Below are 22,792 nucleotides of genomic sequence, written 5' to 3'. Positions count from 1 at the left end.
AAGGTCATAACATATGAACATAGATATTTACTAAGGATGCACCGATACCACTTTTTCCCTTCCGATACCGATATTTCATGTTTAAGTATCTACCAATTTCAAGTACCGATACCAACTCTATCTATATTAAGTACTACAGATGCCTATCAATCCAGATAATTATATTGCTGTACTTACAGATTTTATTTTCTTAAAGCAGTGTTCTGTATCGCTAATGAGATATAATAAGCTTGAATGAACATTTACTTTTTATTAACTGCACATTAAAAAATTGAAAGTTTCAGAGCCATGAAAACATAAATATTTCCACAATGCAGTAACATGTACAAATAGGAAGACATAGTCTAGCCTGACTGAACAGCTTTTTACACTGTCATGAGGATATTTGTCACGACTGAGAAATGCAATTTCTAAGGACTGCTGCTGACCTGTGTTAGCATGCTTCTTTGTGGTTCCTTAATGAGTCAAGTGTTCTTTGGCATGCCATAAGCTGGGGTTACACTACACGACTTTTAGCCCAATGCTAAACATTTTTGCCTCGAAATCGCATTTTAGACCAGTCGCAGCATATCAAACATTTGATTTTTTGAGCCAAATTTGGACATAGGCGTGCAGTGTAAACTCTTCACCAACTCAAGGCTGAACGAGTCCCTTCAACGGCCAATGAGAACAGAGCACAGAAAGTAAACACAAGCATGTGCAGTGGAGCTCTACAGTGGAGGATGGATTAAACTGTAAAACTCTGAAAAACTACAATATATTACAGTGCTGAATGCACATGTCCCCAAATAACAAGTATTACCTGTAGGAGAACATAGTGAGCCACAAAACACGCTGTTACGGCCTTTATTCCAACTGTATTCTAATTTTCTATTCACGTTAAAGGACACAACACTGGTTTGCGCTACTGTTAGCGCAGTTTCTGAACCATTTATGGTGCAACATAGCCGCAACAATGTGCTATTCTCCTAATCTCCAGCTCCCGCTGCAGCGTGTAGAGACAGTGCTGACTAAGTTTTCACAACCATAATCCATTTTTATGTTTTTTTTCTTTGTGTGTCTATACAAACAGCAACGCAAACAATAACTGCAGAGACTTGTATGCCCGTATTAATCCGTGTCTACTAGGATACACGATACGCGGGTTTTGTGTTTGGTTGAGTAGTTTGGGGTCGTGTAGTATTTTAAAATCAACAAAAACAGTTGTGTAGTGTTAAATACCCAGACTGTTTACTATCTGTTCTGACTTAAATTCTAGTGGCATGCATATGTGTCAGTATCTGCTTCATGGGGTGTGTTCTGAAAGTATCCTGTGTACTACATGTAGGGAATGGTGAGTAGTGGGCCATTTCAAACACACCTACGGTATTGGCACTCTCTGTAGCCGATACTGTGTTTAAGTGCCAGTATCGGTGCCATAGCAACAAAAAAGTCATTTTGATAAACTCTGACTTTATTTTTTTTACTTTTCTTTCTCACTGTGTAAAAAAGATACATAGTTCATTAGTACTTGTGAAACCTCAGTGGCCCAAACTGCTTATGGCCTCTTTGTGCTGATTCTTGCTTACACCCTCAGTTCAACTAATATGACAAATATGTATATAGTCTTGGTACTTTGAGTATTTGGGATATATTTTCTATCCACATGAAGACTTATGCTTTAGGCCTCATACTTTCAAACTTACCCTCATCTGGCCTAATTCGCCATGCTCCCTGAGGGCTCATTGTGCTGATTTTCTTCAACTGAGACTTTGCCGACTCAAATTCTTCTTCTTATTATTATTATTATCATCATTATTCATTCATTCATTCATTATCTGTAACCGCTTATCCAATTCAGGGGCGTGGTGGGTCCAGAGCCTACCTGGAATCATTGGGCGCAAGGCGGGAATACACCCTGGAGGGGGCGCCAGTCCTTCACAGGGCAACACACACTCACACCTACGGACACTTTTGAGTCGCCAATCCACCTGCAAAGTGTGTCTTTGGACTGTGGAAGGAAACCGGAGCACCCGGAGGAAACCCACGCGAACACGGGGAGAACACACCGACTCCTCACAGACAGTCACCTGGAGCGGGAATCCAACCCACAACCTCCAGGCCCCTGGAGCTGTGTGACTGCGACACTACCTGCTGCGCCACCGTGCCGCCCTCTTATTATTATTATTATTATTACTCTTACTCTTCCATACCAATTTCTTATTCCTATTCACCATAGTGGCCTTATAGGCCTCTTTGGGCTCATGCATGATGAGGTTTGCCACAAAAAAAATCCAATGTGTTTTTTTTAATACATGTTAATGTATTGCACACCAACACAGCATACCTGCCCGTGTATTTACAAATATTTTTGGAAAGCAAAGAGTCCCAAACATTAATTGCATGCAAAAATGGCCACTACTATCCACCTTTGTCTAATGCACTGTGCTTGGCCATTTAAAATGCCTTTCATATGCATTTTTGCAAGTATATTTAGCAGTACAATAGGAAACTGAAGTACTGAATTTAAAAACGTTTTATAGTTCACAGTATCACAAAAATTTGTTAATGCTGCAGTATCATTTTAAAGACAGTCTGACCCTTTTTATTTTAAAAAATGTTTTTATATATATATGCCTTTGCTATAGGCAGTTTAAGGTTTAAATTTGCATATATATCTGCCCACACACAAACAACAACAACACAAATACTTGTGAGATGCTAGTGTCACAAAACTTTACATATCCTGTATATAAATATACTGTATAAATGTATAAATATAAGTATCAATTATAAACTGTATAAATTTAATATAAATATAAATGTTTGAAAATAGTACAATTTATTGCATCTTTCTCACATCTCATAATGTTCAGTCCTGATCTCCCGGACTAGGTTCACGTAAAGATTCAAAGTGATGAGACACACCCAGACTAGCGCACTCCAATCTGCAACACACATTGAAATTATATTAAAATTACAGCACTGCTTTTACAGTGGATATCACTTGGAATACCTAATATGTACACAGGCTTCACACTGAAACACATGACAAAAACAAACACATACATTTTCCGAGAAGATGGACAGTTTAAAATGCATCTGACCACCTCTGACCAAACTCACACTAGTAACACAAGCAAACTCACCAAAAAATGTTAACCACCAAGCTTGGAAGTTGCACAGAGGCCCCTCTAGTTGAGAGTCTCCCTAGAAACAATTGATTGAAAGCATTAAAAGCAACACGAATTTGCCATGCAGCCCAGCTAAACCTACAACACAAAAGCAAATGTTTGATACATGAAGGTAAAATTACATTTTTAAAACTAAAACATGTACATTTTTATCCATGCGTGGCTATCTTTTTTAACTTTCAAGCACTTGCTGCCCATTGTTTGTTGTATATCACAACAATGCTCAATGAATATAACACAAATTACCACACTCGCTCCAGCAAGGTGCAACACAATAAAGGAAAATTTAAAGCTCCACTCCCTTATGTCACTCAACCTTTCTAACTACCTCCACTCAGCCTGCCACTGTTTTATTTGATTCTTTTTAAAAATTTAATTTGGTTCAGGTATGTTATAAGGTATCAGTGTGTGATTTATTGTTTTATTCTTATGAATTTAGTTATTTCTGAATATTTTGTGGTATGTTTCTACTATTTATTTATTTGTTTGTTAGCTACATTAGATTTTTCATCATTTTTGCTATTAAACATGGTTTGTTTAAATTTGATTTCTCCTCTTCGACTGAACTACTAGATTTTATTTTACTTTGCTTTATATCTACTTACTTTTAGCTATATAATAAATTCATATTATCATTTTTTAATTACTTTAACTACATTGGAAATGAGGGTCACCCTCAATTTAATCCAATATATATATATATATATATACATATATATAACATTATATATATATATATATATATATATATATATATATAATGTTATATATATGTGAATACATGTGCAATGTTGTTTGGGCACCAAACATCATTTTTGGTAATTATGGCTAAAACGTTTAACTTGTGTGTCATCCAGCCATAACATATATGACCATGTAATATTGTCAGACCTAACATAGATTTTTGCTAAATGTACCCAGACATGGATGTTTTACTTTGTAAGAAAAAGCATCTGTCTTAACACCCTACCCCATAGCCCGGACATATGAATAATACAGAAGTGTTGTCTAGTGGTTGACTGCTAAAATACAATATAGTTAATAATAATAATAATAACAATAGATAGTAAATTGCTGAACTTAAATGAACATTTATTTAACACTATTATTGTCTGCACTGTCTCTGCTGTTTGCACTCTGCACTGTACTTATTTTAAATAAAAAGAATCTACTTAATTAATGCCCATAAACAATTAAAATCAACTTTGTATAAATACTTATGAATGAAGGTATTAGATTTCTATCTAGCCATCTGTAATTATTAAAACGGAAAAAAATCAAGGTCAGTAAAAAAAAAACAGACACGTATTCCATTTTAGCCAGTAACACGTGTCTTTAAATGAAATTTGTATTAATTAATGAAATACATTCAGGTTTTGAAAAGAGGATTTGATATATCAGAAATCACACCATTCAACTGTATTATTCAATATGTAACATAATATTATTTATATATTTAATACTAACCACGAATGGTTATAGATTAGATTTGCTGTCATTTAGGATGGGAGAAACATGTTAACATTTAGAAAAGACGATGGTAACTGAGGACATTTGGGCAAATTCAAATATTTATAGCAAGGTGGGTGATGGTTACAGTACAGTATGGAGTCAAAAAAGGGTCAAAAAGATTTTGAGTTTGTAAAGCAATACTCACAAATGTAAAGGAATTTGTAACTGCGTTTGAGCAACTACATACACGTAAAACTAAAGTCCACAAATGTACTGGAATGCACAAATTTAAAACAACAACAACAATAATAATTTGTCGAAGGTGAATTTTATTTCACAAATGTCGAAAAAATATATGTAATGTATAGAAATAATTTTTAAATGTGTAAAAAATATTTGCATTTGTAAATCAAATGTTGTGAATGTGTGAACCATTACCTTTCAAATGGCTTAAAATGTGCAAACATTTTTGAGGTTCCAAATGTGACAGTGGGAGTTTTTAAATGTAGTGGAACAAATCCACACATTCACCTTCTCTGCTGCTTGTTAGAGATGGGCAGTTCGATACAAATATCAATAATATTGATACCAACACTGGTATTGGTATTAAGTAATACTCGTGTAAAAAGATCGATACTCAACATTTTTTTCCCTCCCGCACGCACTGACTGCGGTGCAGCGAATTCATCATAGTCTACTCTCTGTCTGTAAGAGTAGCGCTGCACTGTGTCACACAGCACGAAGCAGCGAACCCCCCCCCCCTTGTCTTTTGTTGTTGCACCATCACGTGGCTCAGCGGCCTCCTCGAGTCGACACGTCACAGTACGGAGAGAGACACTACCAGAGTATTGAAATGTCTGAGAGGAAGAGATTTAATTAGCTTTAAGTTATATTTTTTAATTCGCTTTAAGTTATATTTTTTACTCTTAGCATAGAGAAGTGCACTGAAGGGAAGCAATTCCTTATTTTTTGTATTTTATTGTATTGTTCAACTTGAAAAACAGAATAAGTTTGAAACAGTTTACAGTATTTGTTGTGGTGTGTTAATTCGGTTGTATTGTGGTTTGTCAGCCTTCTACCTCATTAGATTTTGTTTTAAGTTGTGTTGAGTGATATTTTTTACACTCTGTTTATTTAAGAAAAAACAGAATTGCACTGAAAGGAAGAAAATTCTTTTTTTTTTTCCTAAGAACAATTCTAAAGAAACAAAGAAAGAAAGAACTACAAAATATGTCTAATGAGGGGAGAATTTTTGTTTTATTTTTGTACTGTGGTTTCTCCTTTTCTAACTCAAAAAAGATTTATTTTCCTAATGTTATGGCAAACTTTGTTTTGTTACTGTTCCATTGTTTCTAAACAAAAATTGTTGATTGTGATAATAAAGTATTTTGTTGTCATGTACAATGTTTGGCAAAATTCTATCCTAGGTCTTTTTCATCCTTTGGATCTATGAAGCTTAAATATTAAAAAGTATTGGTATCGATATCGGCGATACTGGCCCTGCATTTACTTGGTATCGACTTGATACCAAAATTTCCGGTATCGCCCACCTCTACTGCTTGTGTGAATCTCTTTTTTGCAGTCGTGGATTTAAGACCCTGTTTTAACTGCCAATTGATGGACCAATAGGAATGCTTTAGCTGGACCAATCAGATCGCAAGGTTTGTTTAACCAATCAGAACACTGATTTGTTGCTGTCAACCATAGCACTTTTCCACCAAAAGAACTAAGGTTCTTGAACCAGTTCCATTCCTGGTCCAAGCCATAGCGCGAGCCTAACAGCACCAGAAACAGACAAAAAATAAATCTATGCATGTTCCTGTTTTATTTCCTATTATTTATTTATATGAAATGTTGTAAATGACCCCATCAAACTCCACTGGGCGATAATGCTGGAGGGTGAGATATAATATTGTGTAAATGTTGACGAGTTCAGAGGCGTCCTGCTGAGCTTGTGAACAGCGGAGAAACGTAACCAAGAGCTCAGAGCTTCAAATACAGCGTTATCACCCCATGGAGCATGATGGGGTCATCTTGGTTCCCCTCTAAACGTGTCGAAACGCGCCGGTTCACTGGAAAGCTCCAAGGTTCCAAGAATCAATGAACGGGACCGGTTCAAGAACCAGAGTACAGTTTGTTTAGTTTAATTAAAAATTTAACTCTGTACTGGTCCTTTGTAGTGAAGAGAGAGCTGAGCAGAAAAGCAAAGCTCTTGATTTACCTTTCAATCTATGTCCCAACACTAACCTATGGTCATGAGCTTTGGGTAGTGACCGAAAGAATGAGATTGTGGGTACAAGCGGCTGAAATGAGTTTTCTCATTCTCGGAGGGTGTCTGGACTCTTCCTTAGCGATCGGTTTAGGAGCTCAGACATCCAGGAAAGACTCGGAGTGGGACCGCTGCTCCTCCACATCGAGAGGAGCCAGATGAGGTGGTTTGGGCATCTGGTACAGATGCCTCCCGGACACCTCCCTGGTGAGGTGTTCCCTGCATGTCCAACAGGGAGGAGCCCTCAGAATACGCTGGAGACACTACATGTCTCGACTGGCCTGGGAAAGCCTTGTTATCCCCCCAGAAAATCTAGAAGAGGCGGCTAGGGAGAGGGAAGTCTAGGTTTCTTTACTTGAACTGCTTCCCCTGCAACCCGGACCCGGATGTATAATGGATGGATGGATAGTTTGATTAAAAGCCAAATAGTAAAGTGATATATGAAATACATTTAAAAATAACTTCATTTACACAGCCTGCTCATACCATCTAACAAGAGACTAGAGGCGACAATAATGTCTCTTGAATAGTTAAGCTAACTATTCCAAGCTGGTGTACATGCTAAGTACTAAGACACACACACACACACACAAACACACATGAGCACAAAATACAGAAACAGTATATAGAACGTTACATAATGTTCGTTTCCCCAAATGCTATTGGCCAGTTCATAATGTTAATACTAGCTTTTGGGCTGTTAACGTAAGACAACAACTTAAATCTCCCGTTACAAATGCAACCGACTGTAGGGAACTAGTGTTGCACGGTACACTGATACTAGAAAAGTATCTCAATACTTTGTCATTAATATGGGGTACAATACCCCATATAATGAGTACCGGTACTTTAAAAAGGAGTGTTTTAAAATAAGAGGGGTATTTCCAACGAGTGCTGCAGGGGGGCAGTGTGCGCCCGCAGCGCTTTGCCTCCTCCTCTCCCTTAAGGAGCCTTAGCTGTTTTATATAGAAGAGAATCACTGGTAGCACAAATCGTTAGAACACAGGGACTGACTGTGAGCGTGAGAGACAGTTCTCTCTCTGCGGCTTCTCTGCTCCTGGAGATGGAGCTCCGGGAGACACAGGTCCTTCGACGCGTCTCGGCACAGTCTGTCCACACGGCAGCTCACACATATCAGAATGAGCTGAGAATGTGCAAAAAGCACTGCAAAAGACATGCTTGCTTCCTTTTAGGTTGCATTTATTCCTTTTTCTGAACTCCTGAACTTAGATCACATAATTGAGGTATTCAGCTTTATTCAAACTGTAAACAAATCTTATGAATGGACACGGGACCCAGAAATGGTTAAACGTCCCATGTGGCGTCACACTTAACAAGCGGATACCTGTTATCTTGCAACCACCCTCAGCTTGTAATAATAATAAAACACTAAATTATCAAAAAAGGATTATGAATACCACTTTAATTTCATGTAGTAGCACAGCTATCCAGACACGGAGTTCTCATTTTCTGTCTGTAGAATTTTTCAGAGACGTGAGTAATTGTTTATAAGTAATTAGGAATGTATAATCACATTAGATAATTCCATATAACACTGATACAAAATATTCTAAGAGTGCAAGACAAATGTGAGAGTCTTAAACATGCAGATTGTTCTGTATACAACACATAGCCTAACAATATAACAAAAGCAGCAAATGTATATTAATATTGATAGTAATAGAGTTAATTATTTAGAATTAGAGTTAATTATTTTATGTTAAATGTCTCAAGGAGATAAAGATGCATGATATATGAAGACAATGGTAAGAAAAAATTTGGCAGTGGTTAACAATTGGTTGTATTTGGCTACTGCTACCTAAAATTATTTGCAGATAATTGGGATATCAATGTAGGTTACAATTAATGTCAGATTCGTTTATTTACTTTGGTTTGTATTGTTTTGTCAAGACTTCCAAAAGACTCTGTCACATGACTGCATATCACCAATCAAATGTAACTAATCAAATCAAACAGAGTCAAACCATCACATGACCTTATACACACTCCCTGAGGCACAGGCAGGCGGGCAGAAAATAGCAAAGAAGCACAGTACAATGGCAGAGACAATGGCGTGCATTTTGCAACAACCCAAAGAAAAACAACAACCCTGGTCCCACATAAAATAAGTTTTTGTGGCTGAATTTATGCTATTTTGTAAAGATTTAAATGTTTATTTTGTTTAGTTGTTTAAGAGATATTCTCCGGCTCTGAAATTTTTCATTGCTGTTTTATATTTTTGTGCATTCAGTTGTGTTCAGAGGTTACTCAGCATTTACTCAGTACTTCAGTAGTTTTTTCACTTAGTAGTTTTTACTTTTACGCAAGTAATTAATTGGGTGACTACTATTTACTTGAGTAGTATTATTATAATGTATACTCTTACTTGAGTACAATTTTTGGCTACTCTACCAACCTCTGGTTAAAGCATAAAACATGAAAATGATGTAATCTGATCAAACTGGCAGTATTGACCAAGTAACATTACAACTAGATAGGGCAGATACTGAATATTAATTATTTTTTTATTTAATTTTTTCAGTCTTCTTATAACATAGTTTAACAGATTTTAAATGACTTTTAAAAGTTAAATGCCAAACTCATTTGCTTTCAAAAAGTGATAATCAGTTATAATGCATAAAAAGTGAAGTTGGTACAATGCAAACGCACAATATGATGCAATAAATTGATCAAACTGGCCTTTTATATTAAATGACGTCATGAAGTCACAACAACTATTAAACAAATCTTCCCCTGCTTTTTGCTTTTGTGTATTCTAAAACTTCATGACAAAAAGAGAACATTTTTTTCAAAACACAGTCCTAATATAGGACTATATTTTATAGCAAGAGAATGACTGAAAAAAAAAAAAACTCACTTAGGTTTGGCTTTACACTAACGGTAATGTTACACGATTTGGAATCAGATTTGTGTCAAAAAGGATCGCAAAAAAATTTATCTCAAACATAAAACTTATAACTTGCAAAAAAAATATCCAGCTCTGACTATTGTGCACTATGACTTTTGCTCTTCGAGTTTTGTGCGTGTGATTCCTGAGTTTTGTGAGCAGTTTTGGCACAAATCTCGTGTGGGTGGAATTTTTAAGGGGTGCCTTCCCATTGGCTAATAAGTTGTTGAGTGACAACTCAGTGCCCAAGGTATTTTGGACTGTGTATGCATACACCATATTGCAGCTCAGCAGCGAAAAAACATAGGAGAGATTTCAACCTTAAAGAGTGAGTAACTTTACACAAACATGAATTCTCTATGTATTTTACTGGTTTAAAACACTGAAATACCTGCAAAGTCTGATGATATCAATGTAGATATTGAGGTAATGTTTCTGTCTAAAACAAAACTTTAAATATTTTTCTGTGAAAACAAACCTGTTTGTCTCTCATTACTGAATACTGATCTAAGGTAAATACAGAGCAATGCCTGTGTTTACTTAGGATGAAAGGATAAATTAGCACTTATTTCTGTTTATTTGTAAAATGCAATTTATTCATTCATTATCTGTAACCGCTTATCCAATTCAGGGTCGCGATGTGTTTGGAGCCCACCCGGAATCATTGGGCACAAGAGGGGGCGCCAGTCCTTCATAAGGCAACACACACACACACACACACACACACAACCTATGGACACTTTTGAGTCACCAATCCATCTACCAACCTGTGTTTGTATATTTGTATACTTCTTTTTTACTTTTTCCATGGGAGGAAACCGGAGCACCGAAAAAAAACCCATGCGGACATGGGGAGAACACACCAAACTCACAGTGACCCGGAGTGGGACTTGAACCCACAACCTCCAGGTTCCTGGAGCTGTGTGACTGCAACAATACCTGCTGCACCACTGTGCTGCCCTAATAGTCTTTATATGAGTGCTTGAGTTCCTGACATAGTGAGCCTTCCCTTTTCCACAATTGCTGTTAGATGATTTAAATGCTTAAATTTTATTTTGAAGATCAGAGTTAATCTGTATTTAACAAATGTCATATGGGCATTTTCTGTTACAGGGCGTCTAAGAAAAGAGAAACATGACAGACCAAAAGGAGTCTGAGAGACAATGTTCCTGCTCCTTTAATTAATACAAATTTTAAAAAAGTTGTATCAAACCTCTGCAAAATCCTCCATCGTTTCTGCATTTTGTAAGGAAATGTGAACGATTAATATAAAAATATATATTAATCATCATAAACAATCACTAATAATTATTAATAAGCATTATAATTAATAATACACAAGAACAGGTGAACATAAAAATATCAAAATGTTCTAACAGTATGCAATTCAAGCAAAAAGGACTATATGTTTAAATATAATGAAAGAGGAAATTAATTAAATATCAGAGCTATTCAGCAACCTAAGTTTTCATATGCGTGATATTCAGCACATGCGGCATCCCAAAGTTGAAATATATGAAGTCAAAAAAGGGTTAAAAATATTTTGAGTTTGTAAAACAATACTCACAAATGTAACAGAATTTGTAACTGCGTTTGAGCAACTACATACACGTAAAACTAAAATCCACAAATGTATTGGAATGCACAAATTTAAAAAAACAACAATAATAATTTAAATTCACAAATATGAAAAAAAGATTTGCATTTGTAAATCAAATGTCGTGAATGTGTGAATCAGTACCTTCTCAAATGGCTTAAAATGTGCAAGAGCAAACCTTTTTAAGGTTCCAAATGTGACAGTGAGAGTTTTTGAATGAGGTGGAAAAAATCCATACATTCGCCTTCTCTGCTGCATGTGCAAATCTCTTTTTGCAGTTGCGGATTTAAGACCCTGTTTTGACAGCCAATTGATGGACCAATACGAAAGCTTTAGCTGGACCAATCAGATCGCAAGACACACTTGATGCACTCAGAGTCGTGAACAACGTCCAGGGCACTCACTCAGAAGCTCATTAGCCAATGGGAACGCAATCCTGAGAAAATCGGCCCATGCAAGGGGTTTGTGCCAAAACTGCTTGCAGAACTCAGGGTGCACACACAAAAGTCGTGGAGTTCAAAAAGTTTCAAAAGATATAGTGCTAGTTTCAGCTCTTAAGAGGGATCAGAGAATTCAAAAACCAAGGACTCGTAAACGGATAACATGGAACACATAACGTGGAATGAAATGTCTGACTATGAAAATTGTGGATAAGAAGATCCGCCTAGTAAATGACATTTATGGTAGAAGGGAATATTGATAAATAATTTCAGGTAGATTTAGACGGTAAAGGCTTGTAAATGCAGGGAAATGGCGACCGCATGTTCACTTTTTTGCGTAGATAGATGTTTTAGTGGAATGATGAACACTTTTCTGTGTAAATGTGTTGATTATGGCACATTCTTCTAAGCTATTACAGCCCAAGTTAACTTGAACTCATCTCTTACTTGTTCATTCAGTTTTCCTCAAACTGTCAACCGGCTCAAGCTTCATGTCTGGGGAGCAGGTGGAGGAGGCAGACAGCTCTCTACATGAGAAGCCTCTCGCTGCAGCCTGTAGGAAGGCGGAGTTGGACATCCAACCCAGCCCACATCCAACTCCGCCCCCTTCTTACATCAGATATTATGCCCGGGTTCAGTATTATTTCTGTGTCCGAAACTGTATTTTATTCACTATATCGTGCACTATTTTAAGGTAGTGTTCCAAAATCATTCACTACCCTCCTAAATTCGAATACGGCTCACATTCACGCCATGAAATGAACATTTCAAGGGGAAGCAGAAGTTAAATGAAGACGTACATCACCCTTATGTCGGTAAGTAAAAAAAATTAGTTTGTAAGTCAATTACAAAACTCTTTGTTGTATTGTTGTCTGTGTTTTTGCTCGATAAACAAATTGCATTTAATATGTAAATATACAGGGGTTGAACAATGAAACTGAAACACCTGGTTTTAGACCACAATAATTTATTAGTATGGTGTAGGGCCTCCTTTTGCGGCCAATACAGCGTCAATTCGTCTTGGGAATGACATATACAAGTCCTGCACAGTGGTCAGAGGGATTTTAAACCATTCTTCTTGCAGGATAGTGGCCAGGTCACTACTTGATGCTGGTGGAGGAAAACGTTTCCTGACTCGCTCCTCCAAAACACCCCAAAGTGGCTCAATAATATTTAGATCTGGTGACTGTGCATGCCTTGGGAGATGTTCAACTTCACTTTCATGTTCATCAAACCAATCTTTCACCAGTCTTGCTGTGTGTATTGGTGCACTGTCATCCTGATACACTGCACCGCCTTCAGGATATAATGTTTGAACCATTGGATGCTCATGGTCCTCCAGAATGGTTCGGTAGTCCTTGGCAGTGACACACCCATCTAGCACAAGAATTGGGCCAAGGGAATGCCATGATATGGCAGCCCAAACCATCACTGATCCACCCCCATGCTTCACTCTGGGCATGCAACAGTCTGGGTGGTACGCTTCTTTGGGGCTTCTCCACACTGTAACTCTCCCGGATGTGGGGAAAACAGTAAAGGTGGACTCATCAGAGAAAAATACATGTTTCACATTGTCCACAGCCCAAGATTTGCGCTCCTTGCACCATTGAAACCGACGTTTGGCATTGGCAAGAGTGATCAAAGGTTTGGCTATAGCAGCCTGACCGTGTATATTGACCCTGTGGAGCTCTCGACGGACAGTTCTGGTGGAAACAGGAGAGGTGAGGTGCACATTTAATTCTGCCGTGATTTGGTCAGCCATGGTTTTATGTTTTTTGGATACAATCCAGGTTAGCAGCTGAACATCCCTTTCAGACAGCTTCCTCTTGCGTCCACAGTTAATCCTGTTGGATGTGCTTCGTCCTTCTTGGTGGTATGCTGACATTACCCTGGATACCGTGGCTCTTGATACATCACAAAGACTTGCTGTCTTGGTCACAGATGCGCCAGCAATATGTGCACCAATAATTTGTCCTCTTTAGAACTCTGGGATGTCACCCATAATGTTGTGTGTATTGCAATATTTTGAGCAAAACTGTGCTCTTACTCTCTGCTAATTGAACCTTCACACTCTGCTCTTACTGGTGCAATGTGTAATTAATGAAGATTGGCCACCAGGCTGGTCCAATTTAGCCATGAAACCTCTCAAACTAAAATGACAGGTGTTTCAGTTTCATTGTCCAACCCCTGTATATGTATCGTAGATAAATATCATTAGTGTGTAGTGTGGCACACATTGTATGTGATTGCATAGTCATATGCTGTTTTGTACACCTGGTTGTACGTACAGTTAATCTTTTTATTATATTCATGAATGGTTTCATGTGACTGTCAGGGGAATCACCAGTGTGCAGTGATGACTGTTGTTACAGATAGTTTTGCGTGTTTTTGCTTGCTGCAGAGACCATTATTTTTTCTTATTGAAACATATTCATTTTTAAATGATATAAATAAATGATAAAGTTTCCGTGAACACATTTTAAATCATGCTTTTTTCTGCTAGCGATACACTTCTAGGTAAACTTTTATTAAAATAATTCTGTAATTCTTTCAGCTTCAGGGAATAGTGAGGTTTGTGTTGTCCTGATGTTCAGTCTGAGTTCTGTGCTGTCTGGAGTGCCCTCCATTATGATACAAAAGAGCTGAATATTTTTATCTTTTGCAGCTCAACTGCAACACGACTGGATCCTGGCCACTAGAAGTTTTTCAAAAACAAGGTATATGAGTACAAACCCTATGAAGATTTTTTTCATTCCTCACACAGTTGTATGTTAACCATTCTTTATAAATGTCTTATCTGACAGAACAGATGAAGGTTGATGACTGCTCTGTTCTCAAATTATTGGTAAGTTGTAAATATTTTTCCTGGCACAAGAATTTTATGTAATTCAAACATTTGTGGTAAACATAATATAAACGTAATTTCACATACCTTCATCAAAAACACCTGTCCATGATGATTACATTCAAGTTGTTTAATGTTATCACTTGAATATTGTGTAGGTTTCTGTACACGGCACTCAGATTGCCATTTGATTTTTTACCTGAGTGATAACTACAGTTTATGACTTTGTTAAGGTTATATCACTACTAAGGCTTTGAAATGCATTCTAGTTGTGTTTAGAGAATGTCACACAGACATATCAGTCAAATTAAATGTCATGTACATGTAGCTTACTTCTCAGAGACATTGTACATTGTACAATTGTTTTATGTTGAATTTGGAGAAATCATTTGTTAGTGATTAGTAGTTGTATTGAGCTATTTAAAATAGTTCTTGTTTGATTGGTTTATTGAAAACAGCTAAATGTTTGTACATTTTGGCAATAAACCTAATTTGCAATGGGGTCATATAATTTCAGTTGCAACTGTATTCCTTTTTAGAATGATGAACTGAAATGTGCCAAGAGAGGCCAAAGAGCGTAAAGAGGGCATGACTGGTGATCCTGCAAGGTATGATGGTGTAGTTGAATTTATAAGTGCACATGTCATTGGGTAACCGACCTGATTTCAAAATAGCTATTTATAATATCTGAACAGAATTGTGTTAGTTTATACTAATGTCTTTCAGAAGAATTTAGTTTGTTGAGTCTGAAAGGTAAAGGTAGATTCACCAGGTAGTTGTGTGACTGTTCTTACAGCTGAACTGGGCATTTCAATTTACACTTTGCTTACTGTGCTGTAGGCTTCACAATGAAAAAACTGGGGTTTGTTTGAAAAATTTGGAATTGGAATATAGGTTACGTGGTTATTTCACTAAATGTGGTAGTTTCACTAAAAGTGTAAAACAATATCTACATGAGATGCCCCTTATTTTCATGGAGGGGATACTATTAAATGTAGTCCTGAATGTGGAGGGCCAAGCTATTTTAATGCTGTCACTAGTGTGTCGCCTCTTATAGGACATTGTTGGAGAACAATCATTCCAGACCTGAGCGCAATTTCAGTGGCTTAACAGTAAGTATAAGAAGTATGATGATATTTCAATACACTGAGACACAGAGTTGTACACTAATGAACGATTCTCAAATTTGAAACATACAGGTTGTGGGAAGAATGATTCAGCAATCATTATATTTTTCAGCTAGCTTGTTACTTTTGTTATTTTTAACAGCATTAACTTTACCTTGTGCAACACGGACAGACGGTGTGTGTGAAGGGGGTGTATGATTAACTGGCTGAAGTCAGCGTAAACAAAACAGGGTTTCGCAATAAAAAAGTCACACTCATGAGATATCTTTAGGTCATTGGAAGGCCTTAGTAACAGCATAGCAACAACTGACGTCTGTCATCAGGGAGCCAATCAGGGTGAAACACATACGCTAGGGGGGAAGGATAAGCATTATATTAACTGGAGTCAGATATGAAGCCTTTGGAGAACAGGCAGCTAAGAGATAGAATGCATTAATGTACTGTTCTCCCCAGAATTCTGTTTGGTTGTTTATTCGAATTCTCTGTGTTGACCTCATTTGTTACCAGTATCTACACTAATGAATACGCAGGACAGTTTTTGTCCACAAGGTGTAGTGATTGGAAACTCTACAGTGTAGAATAGTGTGTTGTACCATGAACTGACTGGAGTGCTGCATGAACTGCTGAGAGACATATAAAACTCCAAAAAATATATGCATACGGTGTATAGTTTTTGAGGATTGTTCCTCAGACCAGTGGTTGCAAAATAAGTCACCACAAAAATGTGTCAAGAACTGAAAATTTTGTTGAAAGTATGCAATTAAAAACAGTTTTGCTGTCTGTTATAAACTGATATTAAGAGTATGATTCTGTTTATTATTTGTTGTCTACAGACTACTTTGGGCATGGGAAACAGAAACTTTTGCCGTTCTACACTGATGCACCTGGGTTCTGCAGCCCATTCTTCAGACAAATTTACTAAGATCTGTTTGTGTTAATAAGTGCATGCATATACATTAGTAAGACTTTCTTGTCTTTGGTACAAACAGTACACGTGTGACCCAACCACATTTAAAGTTTGATGTTCTACATGACAATAAGAAAATTCTATTAGATTTATTTGAAGCAACCATATTTGTAGGGCTTTGTGAATGGAGTTCAAGTTGGTGTAATGCATTTCTTACTTTCATTTTATCAATCCAGTCCTGCTCAACTGTAAATTTCAACATGTATTCTGCATATTATTTCAGTAATTTCCTCACTAAGTCATTTGAAAAACTGTCATTGACACTATCGCTACAGTCTTCTAATTTTACTTAACAATCTGGCTAATTACCCTTTGACAAAGATATAAGGGGTTATAATGATCAGGTATGAAATAAGAGACACCACTATCCTTTGTGAATAACTGTCATCTGTATTTGGAATCTTTTGGAAGAGATTTAAATACTTATGCAAGTAGTATTAGTTAGTTCGTATTTTATTATGATAGTTAATAATTCATTGCTCAGTAGCCTATACTTAATAACACTGGATTTTAAAACCTTTTGCTGTTTCAATACATCACATTACTAGCCATCCAATACCTCATAGATGACAAAAGACTAGTTTAAATCTTTAAATACAGGACTGATGAAACCAGCCTTTGTGGCTGTGACTGACACTATGTAGCACAACTGATTACTGGGTGAGCAACATACTGAATGGAGAACAACCAATTGTTGACAATAAACAAATTTTAGATCATAAATAAAAAAAAAAACATTGTACAAAAAATAATGAATAAGAGACATGAAAAAAAAGTTGAGGTTGGTTTAAATTAAACGCTTTATAGTGCTTTTTTTTTCAAAACGTCAGCATTATATGCTTATTTCTATTGCTACACAGTGCCTCTTGAACATGTCAGCGTCATATGCACAATTCAAGTGCCACACAGTGTTTCTTGAACATATGGGCAAGGCTGGACATGGCAGGGATTGATGTGGATGTCCAGCTCTGCCTTCCTACAGGCTGCAGCGAGACGTACTGTTTTGAAACTGTATTATAATTCCCAGTTTTAATGCTTGGTGTCAGTATTACAGATTGCTCCTTTAACTAAAAGAAACAAGACATTAACACTTAATTAATTTTGTCTTATGCAATAAGCACTTTTCTTGCCTACACCCCACAAGTTACTTTATAAATTAATCTGAATGACTCACCATGACATAAGCAACACTGTCAAAGAATGCTGCCACTGTCAGACTCACAATCATTTTCTGAAAAGAGAAAAGACATTGTCTAAAGAAGTATAGTTAAATTAAATCATAATATCCAGAATATGCTATACAGAAACTCTAATTCTCTGAAGAGGTATAATGACCTTATCTGGACCTGTCACAAATACTTATAAAGGAATATAAATCTTAAGACGTAAGACTTAAGGATTTGAGAATGTTGTTAAATGTAAACCATACCTGAGCCAAGGAGTTGTATCTGCGCAGAAGCCATATTACAAACAACATATAAAGGCTGCGAAGAGAGAGAGAGAATTAATATTTAAAGCAACTAAATAGTTGTGATTAGAAATTGTATAATTAATAGACAAAAGCTTACCATGCCATCAAAGAAAATGACCCAGTGGCTCTTTTCACTGTGAGAATCACACCCTAAATAACAAAAAAACATTGAAAACTCACCTGGACATTACATAAGAATAAGTTCACAACAGAAAGCAACAAGCTTTTGTCACTTAAAGTAATTGCACTTCTGTAAGCACCTCTTATAGTCAATTAATTAACAATGTGGAAGAGGTCTATTATTTTTTAAGTAAAACAGAATCAAACAAACGAAAATAGAGACCTGTTTGAGTCCACTCAAGCAGTAAACAGCAGGTTTACTGACTATTCTTGCTTAAAGCAGCCTTTCCTGGCTATGATAAATTGATCTCTGATTAGCTACAGCATTGTTAGGGGCACAAAAGCAACACATTTGTATAATAAACCTATCCATTTAACAATTATTATACATTACTTGCATTATTATTATATATAATTCTGAATTTCTTGATTTAACAACCGTGTCTGAGGTTAAATTTACAATGGAAAACCCTTGCTATGCTTTACTGTCTTTCAAGATAAACTGGATTAGATTGTATTTCAAAATAGTTTTTTGTTGCTGTTGTTGTTTTCTGTTTAAGGCGTTAGTTGGTCATGCGTATTATTATCATTTCCACTGCCGAGAAACTAATGAAAATGATTTTTGTCGGGGTATCAACCACACCAAACTTTAACACATCAATCAATGGTCAAAATGTTACCGATGTGCTCTGAGGAACGAAGAGGTGTGAAGAGAAACCGCTGGTCAAGCGAGGGCAACGCACTGTTATTTCGCTGAATAAACGTGTGTGTTATTTAAGTGTGAAAGGGTGTTCTTTCCTTATTAAAATGTAACTTTTCAAACGGCCAGGAACTGATGGGCACACTACAGGAGGTTTTTGTTTGTTTTAATCACGTTATATGTTATGGATTTCATAGCCCTCTAAAATTCTTGTTGAAGACTTTACAGAGTGTACTAATCAAACTGTTAATGACATTTAGAAAAAGTCGCCTGTGAAGTAATAGGCACTGCAGTAACCGCCAATGTGTTTATGAGACAGTTATGTTTTCGCTAAATTGATGCTAAACCATTATACCACTCATCTCACCGCATTTACTTACACATCGATAGTAATCTGTGTCTGTTTTAAAGAAAACACAGCGGGAGCTGCTGTTCCTGCTTGTCTGAAGTATCTGAACATTTCCCATAACGTTACTTATTCTCTCTCCTAACTAACAGCAGCAGTGTATGTTTCTGTTTTGATGTTCCTTAGTCCACATCACGTGAACATCTCAAAACCAGCCACATCGTCAACTACGGCGCGCGGGGAAGGACAAACAATAGAAAACGCTTAACGATGTCATGAAATGGTTCGCCGTTATGTCCATATACACTTTGTATGTCTGTGGTTAGGCCTTTATGACTTTTTGCTGCATTTTTTTCTTCTTCTGATTTTAGAACCAGTTTTTTATATCAACATTATGGTATTAATATAAAGCATTGACTAATGGCCGATTCTTCTATTTTCTATCGTTTAGATTTATTATGACCCATGTAGACCCTGAACAGACCGAAGCAGCCAGAAAATGAATGAATGAACGTTCAAATGCAGCAGCTTCTGGAGATTTGGGACTGATTCAGCACAGGCATTTACTAAATATCTCCACAGTGTATACAGACTCCAAGGGGTGCTTCTAATTGCAGTTGAAACATAAATCTCTATTGTTTATCATTTGTTTGACCAGAGGAGGATGGCTTCCCCCTTGTGAGTCTTGGCTTCTTCCAGCTTCGAGGGAGATTTTTCCTTGCCACTGTCGCCGTTGCTGCTTGTGCACCTGAAGATATTAATTAAATTTTTGTTTTAATTCTCAATTTCTGTAAAGCTTCTTTGTGACACCATCAGGCTGTAAAAATGCTATACAAATAAATTAGCCATGACTTATGTAAAAGTATGTAAAAGTTATTCTGTTTAAATTAATTCACTTTCAAATTGATGTAGAAAATTAAATTAAACCCATGCAGTCATAGGGGATTCAGTTATAATAAATTATTATTTAATTAATAATTAATTATTTAATAATTTTTTGAGCCCCACAGTTGGGAGCCATTAAATAATATGTAGTGTCAAGCCCCTCATTTGAGTGCCATTAAAATAATATGTAGCTTTTTTACCTGTCCAATTTCAGCTTGGACAATGAAGCCATCATGTTGGGCAACATTACATATAACATAGCTGAATTAGCTATAACCAATTATTATTAATTATTATGCTTATTGAGCCGATGAAGGGTTTTTGGCTCCAAAATTGAATCAAACCAGAAACTGAGGATTCTGTACAAAAATAGGTGCACACACAAATAGATAATTTATCACAGAGCTGGTTTATTAAGTGTAATATCAAATAATTAATTCATTCATTATCTGTAACCACTTATCCAGTTCAGGGTCGTGGTGGGTCCAGAGCCTACCTGGAATCATTGGTTGCAAGGCAGGAATACACCCTGGAGGGGGCGCCAGTCCTACACAGGGCAACACAGACACACATTCTCTCACACCTACAGACACTTTGAGTCGCCAGTCCACCTACCAATGTTTTTGGACTGTGGGAGGAAACCGGAGCACCCGGAGGAAACCCACATGGACACAGGGAGAACACACCAAACTCCTCACAGACAGTCACCCGGAGCGGGAATCAAACCCACAACCTCCAGGCCCCTGGAGCTGTGTGACTGCGACACTACCTGCTGCGCCACCGTGCCACCATATCAAATAATGAATATTGATTATGCATACATATAATAAAATGGCTACAACAATACATGAGGGTGGAGGGAGATAAATATATGAGGGAATTTCTCTACAATAACTACCCTAAATTCTAAAAAGGCTATAGTTGATCCCAGCAAAGCATTCGGCACCAACCTCTGAGACATGAAATTAAATGAACCATGACCTTCGTCCCTGGAGATGAATGGAGATGGTGCGAGCAGAGGACTTCAAAGACGCTTTTAGGAGCTTTTCGTAGATGTGGGCCTTGTTGCATTGCAGCAGCAGCCATTCTTCTTCGTTCCCTGGGTTTTGCTTAGAGACACAGCCTTAGCAGGAGACAATTCTGAGGGAGAAGGGGGCTCCATCCTTGAGCAAGCCGTGTCCATGCACGTCTCTCCTGGGCCTTTGTTCAGGGGATCATTCTGTGGGTACAAGTGGCCTTCTCCATTGCAGGATTTGCTTCCTTGGACGAAACACTGGCACGTATCCCTGGGCGGCTGGCTTGGTCCTGAAGCTCTTGTTCCACCATTTTCAGGGTTCAGTGGTCTGAGGTCTGTTTCATGCTTTGGCAGTGGCATCAAACTTTGCTGGATTTAAACTATAGCTTTCTAATATTGCTAATATAAATTTTATAAATGTCTGTTGCCTTGAGGCAATGGCTTTCTTATCTGAACTTCCTGAATAGAAGCAGATTCACCCTTGGTGGCATTTGTTTCTCCCTTTCACTCCTTTATCACACCTCTCTTTTCTTCTTTCTCTGTTCTGGGTTCTCTGAATAACTGCACCTATGCTCCCATTCTTGCTGCACTTCAGAACTGTACTTCATTTCAAACTAAAAACTGACTTGACTGACGGTAAAGAAACTTCAAAGACTGCATGAAAAACTGCTGAGACTGCATGACCAACTGGCAAAGACTTTTCTAATGCTTCAGTGCCAATGGTTTAAAACCAGCCCTCAGGACCCACACCTTGAAGGCCTGATTGGTCCTCAGGGATTGAGGGTTGGAGCATCTTATGCCTTGTTCTAATTCTGATTGGATATTCCTTTAGACTAGAACCTCCCTTAAGTAGTGACATCACATATAATTTACAACATTTGACAAACCAAACTTTATGAGATTGAATCCTGGAATCTTCTTGCTGAATGAATATCCAAGATTTCTGAATCATGCTTTTGCAATTATTATCAAACAATATTGCTTACACAATCTTATTACATGAGTCTCTCACATAAGAGATTGTTTCAGGGTAGTTTAGAGCAAGTTGATTACATTTGGAGGTCAAATCAATTCATCCGTGGGAATTAAGGAAAGTTTGATTCTGTAGTTTTAAGAATCGTTGAGTGTGTGCGAAAAAAAGGGAATTAAGGTTTATGATTAAGTGAGTCTCTGTGCCTCTGGCTAACACTGAATTATTTTCTTGCCCCCTGGTGACCTTGTGTCATATACAGGGCCTGTAGTGGCTGGTAGTGTTTGTTTTTATGACACTCTGTTCTAAATGTAAGTGGGTTGTGGGTCCCACAAAGTCAACTTTCTTATAAGAGAAATGAAACCACGTTCATCATACTGTACTACACAGCACAGTGCATTCCAGATTCAGCTAATCGATTCAAAATTCTAAAGCACTACACCTGGGGACTTCAGAAAAGCAAATAAGCACAGTTTCATTCTGTCACTATCACTGGCACTGATGTTT

At 37.2% G+C, this 22,792-nt stretch overlaps 1 protein-coding gene across 2 annotated transcripts in view; it reads right to left on the bottom strand.

The window, feature by feature from the left end:
• si:dkey-100n23.5 overlaps window positions 1-19,591 on the bottom strand; it is a 28,593-nt gene extending 9,002 nt beyond the window's left edge. Inside the window, exons 1-6 of one of the 2 annotated variants that reach the window (XM_066686598.1) lie at window positions 19,450-19,591; window positions 18,347-18,399; window positions 18,208-18,262; window positions 17,953-18,009; window positions 3,129-3,189; window positions 2,840-2,927 (exon numbers count right to left, since the gene is read on the bottom strand). In XM_066686598.1, coding sequence (XP_066542695.1) covers window positions 2,840-2,927; window positions 3,129-3,189; window positions 17,953-18,009; window positions 18,208-18,262; window positions 18,347-18,399; window positions 19,450-19,536 — 401 coding nt within the window. In that variant the 5' untranslated portion in view covers window positions 19,537-19,591. Of the gene's footprint in view, window positions 1-2,839; window positions 2,928-3,128; window positions 3,190-17,952; window positions 18,010-18,207; window positions 18,263-18,346; window positions 18,400-19,049; window positions 19,307-19,449 lie in introns of those variants that run through there. The other variant, XM_066686599.1, reaches the window with a different exon arrangement.
• Between the last annotated feature and the right edge of the window lie 3,201 nt (window positions 19,592-22,792).

This window comes from Hoplias malabaricus, chromosome 12 (assembly GCF_029633855.1).
Source record: "Hoplias malabaricus isolate fHopMal1 chromosome 12, fHopMal1.hap1, whole genome shotgun sequence".
Lineage (NCBI taxonomy): Eukaryota > Metazoa > Chordata > Actinopteri > Characiformes > Erythrinidae > Hoplias > Hoplias malabaricus.
The sequence above is the reverse complement of the archived record's forward strand: the minus strand, read 5'-3'. Positions and strand labels throughout refer to the sequence as shown.